At 36.5% G+C, this 15,753-nt stretch overlaps 1 protein-coding gene across 5 annotated transcripts; it reads right to left on the bottom strand.

The window, feature by feature from the left end:
* Positions 1-6,707: 6,707 nt before the first annotated feature.
* LOC103499124 (delta(24)-sterol reductase-like) lies at positions 6,708-10,778 on the bottom strand. Of its 5 annotated transcripts, XM_051087687.1 has the most exons (4): positions 10,643-10,756; positions 9,606-9,717; positions 7,755-9,021; positions 6,708-7,355 (listed from the first exon to the last, which is right to left on the bottom strand). In XM_051087687.1, the coding sequence occupies exons 3-4, from the start codon at positions 8,997-8,999 to the stop codon at positions 6,900-6,902; spliced, it is 1,701 nt and encodes a 566-aa protein (XP_050943644.1). In that variant the 5' UTR covers positions 9,000-9,021; positions 9,606-9,717; positions 10,643-10,756; the 3' UTR covers positions 6,708-6,899. The 5 variants fall into 5 exon arrangements, with proteins under 5 accessions (XP_050943644.1, XP_008460246.2, XP_008460247.2 ...); XM_008462024.3 differs by lacking the exon at positions 9,606-9,717 and having other exon boundaries at positions 10,643-10,778; XM_008462025.3 differs by lacking the exon at positions 9,606-9,717 and having other exon boundaries at positions 10,419-10,754.
* Between the last annotated feature and the right edge of the window lie 4,975 nt (positions 10,779-15,753).

Below are 15,753 nucleotides of genomic sequence, written 5' to 3'. Positions count from 1 at the left end.
GAAATTCGATTTTGGAACACATAATAAAAGTTTGGAATGTGCGAGATAATACATATATACCTAAATACCTCGATTTTGGAGTATATATATATTATCTCGCACACATATCAGACATATCTCGCACATGTCTCGCATATCCAAACTTTTATTATGCATTCCAAAATCAAATTTCTACCTCTCTTAAGTTCTTTGGAGTGCTACGTGTCACAATCGTAACTTCTCAACACGATTGTGCGGCACTTGCTTAGCTCAATCAGCAAGTCGGCCGTTCGATAATCGGAATCCGCGGACAAACTCGCGGTATGACGTAGCCTCCCTCCCCGTTCTTCGGAAAATGTTTTTTTATAAAACGGGAGAGAGAAAGTAAATAGTTGAAAACGTCATAAAGAAAGCATTGAAGACTGTCAATTGCAAGGAAAATAACTCAGCATGCAAAGAGTGCGACAAGGCTCGGGCGGGGGTCGGACTGTTCATGTACCCCCTATAGTACATATTGAGAATTTTGGCCTTGGCAGGCTTGCATATGAAAAAGCCGAAATGTCACACTATGTCTCGGCGACACCTAAACGAAAGAATTAACCTAAACTACTTTCAAGACATAAAGATAAAGTAATTTGGGAGTATTCGGGCATATGACCAACGGTAAATAATACGTTGGACAATTATGCCCCTGACATTCTCCCCCACTCGAACGGTTGACGTCCTCGTCAACTGGCGAAGCTGGAGCTCTTCGGTCTTCTGCATCCACGCTTCAAATTCTTTGGCAGGTCTTCCACTGGTTACCTCAACGAGGGGCTTCTTCCGCTGCACCAGGAATTTATGTACCTCCCTCGTGGGCCTTCTATCCACCCTTACTCTGTTAGCAATGGCTCACTCGACTTCTCTGTCTTCCTCCAGGTCCAGGTTGACAGTTGATCGTACGACATTGCTGCACCGTTAAATGGGAACTTGGTCTTCCACTCGGACTCAAGAGGGCATCGCTCTCGATCTACCTCTTCCTCCATCGGCCTTGAAGCTTCTTCTAGGCACACTCGAGCTATGTCGGCCATCTGCTCCCATTCCTCTTCAACTCTGTAAACTTGAGGGTGATCCCCTACGTAAGGACCATCAGCAAGAGGCGGCAATACAGGATGCCTCTTACCTTTAATCTCAAACGGACTTCTCTTGTTCGGCGAGTCTGTCTGAGCACTACTACCGAATTGGGCTACCTTCAGCAGTTGAACCCAATTCTTTTGTCTGCCATCAACACAATGATGCAGCTGTTCTGCGAGCACACAACTGAGTTGCTTGGCTTCGACTTCAGAAGTCTTGGTCGCCTCGACGACCCCAAGACTTGGCTCCTCGATCATGGCTTGCTTTGAACCATTGAGGGCGACCTGACACTCGAGGTTCTCGCTCCACTGAGTGTCTTCTCCTCTCGACGACCCACCATGGTGGGGCTCCCCCACATGAATCAGCGCGCTCACCTGGCCCTGCACAGAATAAAACTTTCCTCCCTTGGCGTCAGTAAGACCCAGCGGCGCCACGGGGAACTCGTATGCTTCATGCCTAGTGACACAATTTTTCTCGAGTCCCTTTGCCTTCGTTGCTCTTACTCGACATTGCCTCGGCCGGTCGTCTGATTTTGGGTGATGCTTCACTCCACGTCCGCAGTCCACCCGCCTCATGAGCATGGGGAGCGGACCTTTACGCCGGACCGTGGGCTTACTCTGGGTACGACGGTCAACACACTGTCGTGGGCTTCTGTCCTTCTTCATCAGGGAAAGGACGCGGGTTCCATACGGAGCTTGTACAGGTATACTGCACTCTGTACTTGATAACATCTCTGACGGTTTCTGAAGTTTGGTTAACTTCGACGGCGCCATACGATAAGCATTCTTCGCATGCGCGTTTGCCTCTGATGGCAACTCTACCCCATGGTCGGTTCTCCTCCACATCGACGAGGACTTGGGCCAACTACTTGGCATCACACCATGGCACTTCTCTGGGACACACAGAGTGTCCTCGGGGACTGTCTCCCCCGGCTTTCCCAACGCCCCAAGCAGGATCTCCACAGATGGTGGTTCCCCTTGGGCGCGACTCTCGTCTAGTTGCATGGCCGATATCATTCTGAACCCGTTAGGCTGCCGAATATCTGCTTCCACTACCGTGGGGAAGGATCCGGTAATCGCTAGACATTTGGCTGACGGCATTGGAATGACTTGATGTTCAAGGAGGAACTCCATTCCCAGCACTACATCAAAGTCGTCCATCTTCACAACCACAAGGTCTACGAGGCCTCTCCATCCTCCCAACTTTATCGTCGTTCGCTTCACCAATCCGACGATAGGTAGGGCAATGGAATTCACGGCTTTCATCTTTCCTGAATCCCTCTCCCAACGGAGCCCTAGACGCCTGGCTTCTGTTTCTGTAATAAAGTTGTGGGTTGCACCAGAATCAACCATTGTGCTCTTAGTCTGTCTTTGATTGATCCAGGTGTCAACATACATTAGGCCCCCTTTTGTTGGTACATGTCTCTCCCCTGACTTTTTCTGGAGAGACGACATGTACCTTATGGCCCCAATCCGAGTCTTCTCGCCTCCATCTACCAGGTCCGCTTCGTCCTCAACACGATTTGACTTATCGTCTGAATCCGCAATTAGTGAGGCCTGGAACGCATGGAAGTCGACTTTATTCGGGCATTCTCTTGCCATATGTGGCTTACCACATATGTAACAACTCAGGCGGCGCTTGGGTGGGCTTTGATTATTCGGCCTTTGCCATGTGTTCTCTGTGTTTGACTGGTGAGATCTTCGGTCTTTACCAGTGTATTCCTCTCTCCTGACAGTTTTGGGGGAACACGGACGACTATTCCTGTTCCTTCCAGGTGAGGAGCTTTTGTGACGTCTCACATCTTGAGTGTCACTTGTCAGATCGAACAACCGTTCGGCTGCTGCATACGCCGACGTGAGGTCTTGGGCCCTTTGTTCATACAACTTGGCCCTCGCCCACGGTTTCAGCCCTTCGACAAAGTAGAAAACTTTGTCTTTCTCTGACATATCCCGGATGTCTAGCATTAACCCTGCGAACTGCTTCACGTACTCCCGAATCTCGCCAGTGTGTCTTAGATCGCGCAATTTTCGCCGAGCCAGGATTTCCACATTCTCGGGGAAAAATTGCGAGCGGAGTTCTCTCTTCAGGGCGTCCCACGTATCTACAGTGCAACGTCCTTCCTGTATGTCTACGTATCGGGACCTCCACCACAACTTTGCATCTTCAGACAGATGCATCGTTGCCAACGTCACTTTGGCTTCTTCGGCGACAGTGTTTGTAGCCTTGAAGTACTGTTCAAGGTCGAAAATATAGTTCTCCAGGGCCTTAGCATCTCTTGCCCCGCAGAAGGGCTTTGGTTCTGGGACTTTTACTTTGCTAACCGAAATTGTTCCTCCAGCTGGAGCTTGGTTAGCCATTGCTCGCATCGTGAGACTCAGCCTTGCGTTCACGTCTGCGATTTCATTTCTAACGACATCGAGGGTGACTCTAAAGTCCTCCGACATGCCGTTTATCATCTCTAATAGTGTCTTCTGAGCGTTATCAAGCTCGCCGACACGTTCTTCCATGTGGGCACCAAAGCCTGAGGAACTCTCCCCACGCTCGTAGTTAATAGTTCTTCTGGCATTGGTGTTTTCTTCTAGGGCGTCAACCCTTGCCAACAACTCTTTTATTGGCAACCCTTCGACACGGCCAGCTACCGCATCGATCATGTTAGCTTTCTCAGAAATTTCGTCGACACGAGACTCCAAGTAGCGGATGGAGTCGGGAACTTCGACTAGGTAGAGCATCTGCTCTTCTATCTCTACTAGTCGGTCTCTCTGGGCCTTGCCCGATGGATTCGACGACGACATGCTTTGGTGTAATCGTCAATTAGCCAACTTGGCTCTGATACCACTTGTCACAATCGTAACTTCTCAACACGATTGTGCGGCACTTGCTTAGCTCAATCAGCAAGTCGGCCGTTCGATAATCGGAATCCGCGGACAAACTCGCGGTATGACGTAGCCTCCCTCCCCGTTCTTCGGAAAATGTTTTTTTATAAAACGGGAGAGAGAAAGTAAATAGTTGAAAACGTCATAAAGAAAGCATTGAAGACTGTCAATTGCAAGGAAAATAACTCAGCATGCAAAGAGTGCGACAAGGCTCGGGCGGGGGTCGGACTGTTCATGTACCCCCTATAGTACATATTGAGAATTTTGGCCTTGGCAGGCTTGCATATGAAAAAGCCGAAATGTCACACTATGTCTCGGCGACACCTAAACGAAAGAATTAACCTAAACTACTTTCAAGACATAAAGATAAAGTAATTTGGGAGTATTCGGGCATATGACCAACGGTAAATAATACGTTGGACAATTATGCCCCTGACACTACGCATGTTTATATAGGGAACCTTTTAGGTACCTACGTATTATCTCACACACATCTAACACATTCAAATTTCTCTCTTAATTTTTTAGTTACAAATTTTTATCTTGCAAGGAACGAAAAATCAATAAATAATACTTTAAAACACAACAAAAAGTCAATAATGTATAACAACTTTTCTTTTCTTAAGCAACCAAGATCAATTTTACAAATTAGAAAATTTAATTAAAAAACTAAAAACTCACAAAGAATAAAAAGAGTAGAAATCAAAAAATAGTTTTACACAAAGAAAAATTTCTAAAAAGATCAACAAAAAATAATTCATTACTCCCATCATGTCGCCATCATTCGATGGAAGCATTCTTCATCGTTGTTGCTGAATAGTCATGCACGATGGATATTTTGTGTAAAATCACCATAACTCACCAGAAACATTTAAATGAGACAATTTAACTCTTAAGGAACTTGTTTTCAAAAAATATAATCTAGAACAATTATTCAAGTCGTTTTTAAGTCATTCTCTCTGATGAAAAATGGAGTATATTCATTCTGCCTATGTTGCATAGGAGGGTGAAATCATATCATCCCAATTTTCATAGTACCGTTGTTCATTCAACTTGGCAATCACCCTATCACATTCCATCTACAAACAAAAGTTACTATTTTCAGTGTGTTACACACCGATATCACTTGTTCTAGGAAAAGTAATTTGTCTAATGAATGAAGATTTTAATGTGCAGAACAAGCGATTTGTCGATTTTAATGCGTTGTTGTTATACATCGAAAGGGTCACTTGAATCATTGATCCAACGCCAAACCAGAAGAGTCCATTAAAATGTTATGATCTTTTCATTATGTGAATTAGAAACAAATAAAGAGTATAATTCTTCTCCACATACCTTTCTGTCCCTTATCTTCTGGGCAATTAAAAGTTGGTCTTGGTTCATCTTTGAAATCGTTTCTTCAGCCTTGATCATGGCATCTGTGTTTGAGTTTTCAAGTACCCAGAACTTTGACAATAAAATTGTGGAACTCCAACAGGCATTTGATCATCAAACACTTGGTCCTCATCAACATATTCATCAACTACTGTTTCATCACCAAAAACTTATGATCCTTCCTCCAACAGTTTATTCTCTCGAAAGTTGCAATCTTCTCCCATGGGGCTGTTCTGTGCCTACTGCAAAAACAACGTTTGACAAATTAAAGCAAATATCATTCAGAAACATTGGAAGAAATTAAACCCAGTTCCAAAATTAGCAACAGATTCTTGTGTACTTAATATGTAGTACCCAACTCTAAATCAATTTTGTACTTGTCTGTTTAATTAGGTGATTTAGACACGTGCAAATTGTCTGAAAAATTGTAATGTTTTAAAGTGTTTGTTTTTTCCCTTCACCCACCAGAAAACGTGGCAGTGCTTTTTTTTTCTTCTAAAACATGTTATTCAGCCAACAATATTGAGTACAAACAATGAAAATAAAAGTAAAAAAGATTATGAATTATTAGAAATGGAAGCTGAAACAAGTTTGCAATCTACTCCTTCTGTAAAAAAAGAGAGAGAATGGAAAAATGTTTCTCAAAGTAAAATAGGAAAAAAGAGAAAAAAAAACCCCACAAATATTGTGCGAAAATCTTTTAACCTTGCCATTGTTGTATTAAGCCTCGCCTGTTGTCGTCCGAAGCCTTGCCGTCGTCGACTAAAGCCTACAATCATTGTTCATCAAGGTCACATGTGGCGTGAGAGAATATGGGAACGTGAAGAAGGAGAAGTGGGAGGAAAATGACTAATATTTTAGGTTTTTTTTTTTAATTTTTTGGTAAGGGTAATTTGGATATTTCACCACCTCATTTGTCCTACAATTCTCTTTATTTGACACCAAATTTCGTCATATTTTCTACAATTTACATATCTTCTTCTTCATACTGCTCTATAGACATTGTGTTGATTCTCTCTTCTCTGCTCCTTTTTCTTTTCTTTGTTCTTCTTTGAAACTGTCCAACAAGTGGGCTAAGTTTTGTTTTATAACAGTGGTATAATTCTTCTTCTAAACTTTGTCGATCTGCTAATTATCATAACGTGAGCTTATAATCAACCAATTCTAAGATTACCAACGAAGACCATGTGATTAAAGTATTTTAAATTTTAAATAATAAGGATTAGATTGAGAAAAGACAACAAAAAATTGGGGACTAAGACCATAAGTTAACCACTGTTTAGAATCTCCAAAGACCAAAAGCTAAATTCAATAGGAAACCATACAAACATCTGTTTCAAAAAGAAAATGCAAATCGAACACAAGAAGTTTAGAGCAATTTAATAAATTTGATTTACTCTTTTCAACCATTTTTTCAGTTTGGACATTACAATATACAATAATACAAACACAACATTAAAATTTCAAAGGCAAGACATTATTAGACACAGAGAACCCAGAAATAACGTGAGGAAAACACAAGAATGCTACTCTGTTTTATTGTTCAGTAATTCACAACCATCACTCACTTGCCTGCTCTACATCAGCATAAGCAGTTTCAGCTTGAGCATTTTCAGCTTCCTCGACTTCCTTCTCAGTCTTCCTTCCCTTCTTACATTTGTAATAAACATGCATAAACGTCCCTATAGCTCCATACTTCTTTCGGCACGCCTCGTAAAGTTCGGAATCAAACATTTTCCAGAACTCTTTCTCGCTCATCTCGGTCACCGAGTGCTGTGGTTGGAAACCATGAATTTCAATAAGCCAGTTCTCCATGTTGCGAACCGCCTGAGCACCGTCATAAACTTCACCCCTCAGGACGGGCCCTGGAGCATAGTACACTCCTATATCTGTGTACATCTGAGCATAGGAGGTGTCGCCCTGCTTGATTTGAAGCTCAAATCCTGGTTCAGGAGACACCATTGTTTTCATTGGGGGTTTAAACAATCTGTGGGGGCAGAGCCATAATGGGTATACCTGCAGATCCAAGATTTAAGAATGTAACTAATATAACACTCCAGCCATCCTAAATATTTGAATTGCTAGCAGTAGTAATTCATACTTTTTTTAACTAGGAAACCAAAATTTGTAATCAGACAAGCCTATGATATTTAAATTTGGATCACCGGCAGATTTAGCATATAGGCTTAGGGGGAGTCCCCCTCAACTTTATTGTCTTTTATATAATATATATAAAGAAAATTATTTATTTTTTAATATTTATAGTTAGTTTAGTGAGTTGCCCCCTTCTAACCCAGGTCCAAATCTCCTTAGCATGTTATACCAATAAATCAACCCCGGGAAGAACTTTCTTTTCACTATCTAACATTCAAGCTAATAGAGGAATATAAGTTCAAAGGAGAAGAAAAAAATCACCTCCATCTCCCTGTGGATCCACTCCAAAGTATCTCCGATTCTTCTAAGAGGCACAAGCATGTCTTGGACTATATGCATCTCATGGTAATAGTTTCTGATAGCTTCACCCTGAGTAGCCTTCAGTAGAGACACCTTGGGAGGCATCATCCATCCCAACAGAAACCGAAACCACCATTGGTCGGCAAAAGGAAGGATAAGCTTTCCCTCCCAGTACAAAGATCTGGTGTGCCTGTGATAGTACTCTCTTGTTGGGATATATTCCACGAACTCCCCCTTTATCAGTGCTTTTTGTGCATGCTGGTAAAACCAAGGTTTGAACCACCAACCAATGCTGTTGATCACGTTCCCTTTCTTCTTGGCCTCTTCTTTGGATGCATATCTTCCTGTCATGCACACGGCTTCGGTAGGAGAATAAATCATGGTTTCCACAAAATCGGGAACTTTCTCGGGGTTATCTTGATCTAGGTCTCTAGGCGTAAATGAGTCCATGTACGCCTGCCCAATCTCCTGTAGTTTTCCTTTCACAGGTAGGTAAGTAAGTTTCATATATTCCTTTATATGTATGAGTTTGATCTCAGCAGACACAAGAAAGCCCAGAGTTCCTTGAGACCACGGGATGGCATAGAAAAGATCTGAGTATTCATTATCCTTGGTTGCTCTTACGACCCTGCCATCTGCAAGAACGATCTCATAGGCCACAACAGTATCCGAGAAAAGACCATAGATATGGGAGCTTCCTTCAATGCCATAGCCATTGATGAGGCCACCAACAGTAAGGTCATCGAGCTCAGCCACCACTGCAAGTGAAAGGTTCATTGGAATTGTGGCTCTAGATATTTGTCCCATGTTCACATGGGGCTCAACTTTTGCAATCATTCTCTCCTTATCGATGTCAAGTATGTTTCGGAAAGCCGATAGATCAACCTCAAAATGTCGTGCTCGTTTGTAGTCAACATTTCGCATTCCAACCGCAAGCCATGGCTTGCGGGCAGTGCAGACAAGACCATCCTTCGAAGGGTTTCTCTGTTTGAGGCGTTCAACAACTTTCTGGACATTTTCTTCATGTTCAATCTGCCGCTGCTTGTAGGACTTCCTCTCTGATCGTTTGTCTCCAAGATATTGGATGAAGTAGAAACTGAATGAGAACGGGAGAACTACAAAAATAACTATAATCCATCGAAAATTAACCAAGATGTCCACCCAGCCCTTCTTCCTCTTTTGTGGCTTGGAGGCCTCAAGGTCCATTATGGGGAATCAAGATGCTTATCTGCAGCAATAAAAACAAGTAAAGTTCATAATTGGTGAATTAGTTCTCACTAAATCTTCATCATTTTCCAGAATTACCACAGAAACCCCAACTTGAACTTCGAGGAAACAAATGAAAATTATTTCACGCAAACCAGATAGCATGGCATCGTAATGCCAATAAAAACTATTAATCAAATTGCTTAGAACTACTCAACTTTAATTGACATGACCTAGTTCGTAAAGGTATTCTTGGAAATGCAAGATGAATAACCAAGCGAGATAAAAAAATAGTTGGCACAAAGTTTCGACAGTTGAAAAAGAAAAAACAAAGAAGTGGAATTTAACCTTCTGTAGTTAATCGGATCATTAGAACGCTACTGCTTATTTTCAAACTCAGGGTAATGGAATAATATATTTTATATAAATTCTCACTTTGAGAGGCTTACTTTATGGAGGGGAAAAAAGACCAATCTTCCAAAAATGATTCTCTCCACTTTTTCCTTTTACAAAATGATTCTAAAGCTAATAGCAATTAGTCATAATATTTCTCTAATAAGGTAAATGGTCGGACAAAATCTAAAAGGGTACAAACTAGAAACATACTAATCAAACTAGTGATTGAGCTTAGATGTGCAAAGAATTTCATCTTTTCTCAGTTCATCGCTCCAAATTCGAAAGATCAAGTCTCTTCAGTTGAAGAATAATACAACGAATGCTGATATATAATTTTTGAACCATAACAAAACAAGAAGTTCCCAATTAACTCAGAGACAGCTTGAAATCAAGTGAGCATTTAAGGGATCATAAAGATGCTGCTTAGAATTAATCTTCGAGGGTCACAGATAAAAGGATCTAAAAGAACAAATTATCTGATCAAACACAAAAAGCGAAAACATCAAAACTGGTTCACGATATCAAGGAAGAGAAAGGTTAGTGCATGTAATTTCTGTTACAATTTACTTGAAAAACACCAAAGTAAAAACAAAGGTACTGGCAAAAGGAGCAAAACCTTTCAGTAGCAGCAAGAACCCAAAAGCCAACCTATAAAAACTAACTGAAACAACCAAACATAAAGAAGCATCTATGGCTGAGACAACAGAGAAAAATGGTCAAAAATAGCTGGAAGCAGCCACATCTTGTTTTGAAGACATGTGCAGATCAAGGAAAACGCATTAAAAGCCAAACCCATATCGATTATTGAGCAAAACGACATTTTCAGTACGAATTGAGAATAAAGACAAAACAAAAGCAGCGAAACAATCAATAAGAAACTGATTGGAGAAAAAGAAAATTCAAGTGTTTAATGAACAAAGTTCATTCTCCAAAATTTTGTCACATGGAAATCTTAAAACATTTTCCCAGAAAATTAAATCAAACCCAACTTCTAAGGAATAAATAAATGAATAAAACCCTCACCCAAAGTTCCCCTTGCGTTTTTTCTTTCACACCAACAGCAAGAAACGAAGAGAACAAGCTCCTAAAAATCTATAAACCAAGCATCGATAATGAAAAAAAGCAGTAAAAAGCGAAACAAATGACAAAAACTAACAACCCCAAGAAGAGAAGGTGGATTTTCTTAGAAAACAAACAAGATTTGAGAGATGAAAATGAGAAGAAAAGAAGTGAAAGTGAGAACTGACCAAGAAAGAAATGAAGCAGAGGAGAGAAAGGAGAAAAGAAGTTGGAGAAAAAGAGAACGTGAAGAGAAGGATATGAAGGAGTAAGGAGAGAGTAGCGAAGCCAAGTGGCTAGCTGTTAACTGTTTTAGACAGCAAAGCAACGAGAGCGGGGCAATATATTAATATATTATTTAAATATTAAAATTAACAAAAATGTAATTTCATTTCTCTCAATTATTAATTTTTCTTTTTCCTCTGCCTTTGACTTTGACAGCTCACCTTTCTCCAAAGGTTTTAATCCAACACATATGAGATTTTTTTATCTTAATAAAAAATAAATAGTAAATACATAAAAAATAGTGAAATAAATTATAAATAAGAGATAGCGAACACTATTACACATTTGAATAGAGATATAATTAATATTGTAGGCTATAAAAGTTTAAAGGAACCGTTACAAATATAGCAATTAGAGATTATTTGGGCACACATAATAGAATTTATCTATAATGTAATATGATTTAAAATAGGTAATTAGAATGGATAGCTATTGTTAGAATAATTATTAACTATATATCAACATTTTAAAAAAATTGCAAATATAGCAAAATCTATCGGTGATAGACTTTTATCGTTGATAGACTCCTATGGTTTATCACTGATAGACCAACATTTGCTACATGGTCAAATTTTGCTATATTTGCAATTTTTTTAAAAATGTTGCTATATACTTAATTACTTTGAATATAATTGCTACGTTTGCAACTATCCCATTTAAAATTCATATTTGGAGTGAGTTGTTGGGCCCAATTTGAACTGTTAAACTCATTTCATTGCCACAGTTTTTAACCCAACCCTCTTTCCACTGTTTTAACATTCCACAATCTCATTCTTTTGTTCCGTGTCTTCGGTTCAACTCACATTCCAGTGTCACTTAGACTTTCAGTAATCTCGATTACACTTCAGTCTTCAAAACAATCCCTAATAATTATAACACAATACAAAACAAAAAATTTAAGATACACCAAATTTTGGGTCTAGCTCTTGGAGTTTATCGACAATAGACTATGGGTGTGTTTGGATTGGTTTTTGAAGTGTTTAATTTTTAAAATAATTCATTTTAAGATAAATTGAGGTGTTTGACATTCATTTGAAATAATTTTTGGAGAAATGAGATTATGAATAAATCATTTTAGAGAAAACACATGCAACCAAATTTTAGAATAAATTTTTATTTTATGTTTAATGAGAAATCCCTTCCAAATATCTATTTTTTCCTTTATTTTTTCTATTCCTTTTTACTATCTATTTTTTACTCCGTCGTTCTTTTTGTTTTTTTTTTTCTATTTTTAAATACTTTGAATATTTTTTTCAATATATATGAACACACATTTAAATATAGAGATTAGCAAATGTTTCTCTCTCAGTCAAATCTATTTCGACTTAACATCTGTGAAAAAAATCATGAGGACGTCAATGAAGAACATGATCGTTCGGTTCGTGAAATAAAGATGAATGAAGAATGTGATCGAATTGCACATATTTTTGTCTAATTGATATTATATTGTCTTGAAAAAAATTATTTATCTTATTTATATTTTGTTGATAGAAATCAATTTTTTTTATGATTATATATTTACATTTCAAGATATTTGTGCTTTTAAAATTGAATTTTTCAAAAAAAATTAATACAAAAATGAAATTAATGTTTGGTTTCAAGTAACTAAAAAATTAATAATTTCAAGATAATGTACAATTAATTTTAAAATATATTTATGAAAAAAAGATTCAAATTTTGTGTATTTTTTTATGAAATTTGTTCATAAATATAAACTAAAGCAAAAACAATTTTGTATATAAACATTTATAAAAAGATCAAACCAAACATGTGAGTATTTAGATTTTAAACTCATTTTCCAAAAAATATTTTTTCAAAAATGTATTCTTAAAAAAACATTTTTTTTCATAGGCAATCCAAACGGACCCTATATCACTAATAGGAGAGTATCAATGATAGAGTGTATCACTAATAAATTCTACTATAGTTGCTATTGTTTACAAATGTTGTTATACACATAGGTCATGCTTACCAAACCGAAATAAAAATTGATGTCATCATAATGAAACTCTGTCGATGGATTAATGGTAATACACTTGAATCGAAAACGTACTTAGGTTGTTTTTCTTGCGTATACTTAAAATTGTGAATTTTGTAAAATTTATTGTCATTGTTACTATTACCTCTGGCTTTGAGAGTCAAGCAATATCGAAACAGTAGAGGTGTTAAAATTGAATTTTTTTTAGATGTAACAGTAATAATAATAATGATAGTTGTAATGGTAACTATATCGATAAATGGTAAGGATAGGACGTAACTAAATTGACACCAACAACTCTATTAGATTTTATTATTTCATAAAATAGTTGGATGTGGGTCTCATATGTCAGTACAATTGCATGATACAAGTAAACAATTCCAAAAGTGATCGAGTGGGATCCATTTTTTTTATCAACATTGATCTATTACATTTTCACAAAACAAAACATGATCTTAATTATTAACTCTAAAATTACTACCAACTGCACTTATCATAGTTGAAAATACTAACCATTATGACTGAAGCCCAAAATATAGAGCAAATGGTGATAATGTACTCTCCACCTACTTTGAATTTGCGGCCAAAACCACACCGGTCTTTTTTTTCCTTGAAATTTTTTCTTTTAGATTATTGGGAGAACAATACTAAAAAATAGTTTGGTTTTTATATTCATAAGTATTTTAGGAGAATGAATGTAAACGGTAAAATTGTGGTAAGTACTAACAAAAATATAGAAATTTTGAATGATATACTTCTATGATTACGTGTAATAGTAATTGTTCTCAAATTTTATTATATTTTTATAAATATTTTCGTTCAATTTTTCATATTTGAGATGTCCCAATTTACAGTAAAAAATGGTGAAAGTGAAAATTTACTTTTCTCTAGAATATGTGTTGAATTCATTTGATAAATTAAACGTGTTAAGTTCCCACGTTTTAAAAATGTACATTTTTTTAGTTCAAAGTTTATAAAAATAGATTGGTTATTTGGTCTCTAAGTCTTTGAATATACATTTCAAATTTATGAGTTTTTAAAAATAGATTTAAAAGCTTCTAAAAATATTTTTGTTTGATTTTTTAAAAATAATTTTCTGTTATTTAAAATTTAAAAATAAGTCTTTTAAAAAATATAACAAAGCGGCAAAATATTTACATTGTATGGAACAATTTCGAAAACGAAAAAAGTCCACAGGGCTACAATTGAAAATACAAAAAATGCTTCCATCAATAACACGCGTAATATAGTTGGCATATGATGTCAAATCTAAACGATTTTTTTTTTCAAGATTCTTTGTATATGATTTTTTACATTTGGTATACGATAGTTTAGATTTGATCATTAAAATTTAGGTAGCCAAATCTAAACGACTTTTTTTCAAGATTTTTTAGTACACGATCGTTTAGAATTGGCTACACAAACATTCAGATTTGGCTAAACGATTTTTTTTAAGGTTCTTTTGGTACATAATAATTTAGATTTGGCTACAAGATCGTTTTTTCTTGTATACCATCATTTAACGATTTTTTTAACATTCTTTGGTAGTCGTTTAGACTTAGCTATCCAAGTCTAAATGATGTTTTTTCCAAGATAGTATACGATCTTGAACAACCAAATAATAATTTAAAAATTAAAAAAATAGATTTTTTATATTTGGTACACGATCTTGAACCGAATAACAATTTGGAAAAAAATTAAAAAAGAAAAGAAAAGAGGAAGAGAAGAAAGACGATGAAAAGAAAAAAAATCGTAGAAGAGAAAAGAGAAGAAAGATGATGAAAAGGAAGAGTGAACCTGAAATATTTTAGAAAAATAACCACATTTATGGACTTTTTCATTTTGTTACAAGAGCCCTAAATATTTTAGCTGTTTGTTATAGGAAAACTTGTGTAAATGTAAGGAAACACCAAAGTATTTACGGCCCGTGTAACAAAGCCCATAAAATTAGTCATTTTTTAAATATTCTAAATTTGCCCTTCCATCTTTCTTTTCTTCCCCATGATTTGTCTTCCTCCTACTATTTCGTCTTCCCGTTTTTTCCGTGCGATTTCATCTTTCTTCTTTCCTTTTTTCTTTTTTTCTGGGATTTCTTTCCATAATCTTTCTTATTTTTCAATTCTTTATTTATGTCATTTAATCTTTCCATCGTTTTCTTCTTTTACTCTTTTTTTCGTTTTGATTTCTTTCCATCGTCTTTCTACTTTTCCTCTTCTTTTTTCGATTTCTTTTCTTCGTCTTTCTCTTTTTCCTTTTTTTACGTCGTTTACATTTGGGTAACCAAATATAAACGACCGTGTACAAAAAGATAGCAAAATCTAAAAGATCATGTATAAAGAATCTTGAAAAAAGATTATTTAGATTGGAGTAGCAAAATGTAAACGATCGTGTATAAAGAATCTTGAAAAAAATCATTTAGATTGGAGTAGCCAAATGTAAACGATCGTGTAAAAAAGTAGAAAAGTAGAAGATCATGTAAAAAAAAAATAAAAGATTGTGTATAAAGAATCTTGAAAAAAAAATCATTTAGATTAGAGTAGCCAAATGTAAACGATCATTTTAAAAACATAAATGATTGTAAAGAAATAAAAGATAGTGTATAAAAAATCTTGAAATTTTTTTTTGAAAAAAATCATTTGATTGAAGTAGCCAAATGTAGACGATCGTGTAAAAAAAGTAAACGTCGTTTAAAAAAATCTAAACGATCGTATAACAAAATTAAACGATGAAATTGAAAAGATAAATTGTAGCCATATCTAAACGATCGTGTATAAATTGTAGTGATATCTAAATGATCGCGTTGTAGTCATATTAAACGATCGCGTATCAAATAATGACCAAATCTAAACCATCGCAAATATATTAGGTGTGCGTTGTGACGACGTGGGCCTCTGGACTTTTTCCATTTTTGGAATTATTTTATAGGGTATAAATATTTTAACGCTTTTTTATATTTTTGAAAAGGGTATTTTCATAAAAAAATAATTTAAAAAGGAAGATATAATTTTTAAAATTATGGTTGAAGTTTAAATATTC

The sequence above is a fragment of the Cucumis melo genome, chromosome 7 (assembly GCF_025177605.1).
Source record: "Cucumis melo cultivar AY chromosome 7, USDA_Cmelo_AY_1.0, whole genome shotgun sequence".
Taxonomy (NCBI): domain Eukaryota; kingdom Viridiplantae; phylum Streptophyta; class Magnoliopsida; order Cucurbitales; family Cucurbitaceae; genus Cucumis; species Cucumis melo.
The sequence above is the reverse complement of the archived record's forward strand: the minus strand, read 5'-3'. Positions and strand labels throughout refer to the sequence as shown.

What these genes read in the sequence shown, in the direction of transcription:
- LOC103499124 (XM_008462024.3), bottom strand. Translation starts at nt 8,999, where the DNA reads ATGGACCTTGAGGCCTCCAAGCCACAAAAGAGGAAGAAGGGCTGGGTG. An exon ending in GGATCCACAGGGAGATGGAG is followed by an intron (nt 7,356 to 7,754) that starts GTGATTTTTTTC and finishes TTGGATCTGCAG; the next exon opens with GTATACCCATTATGGCTCTG.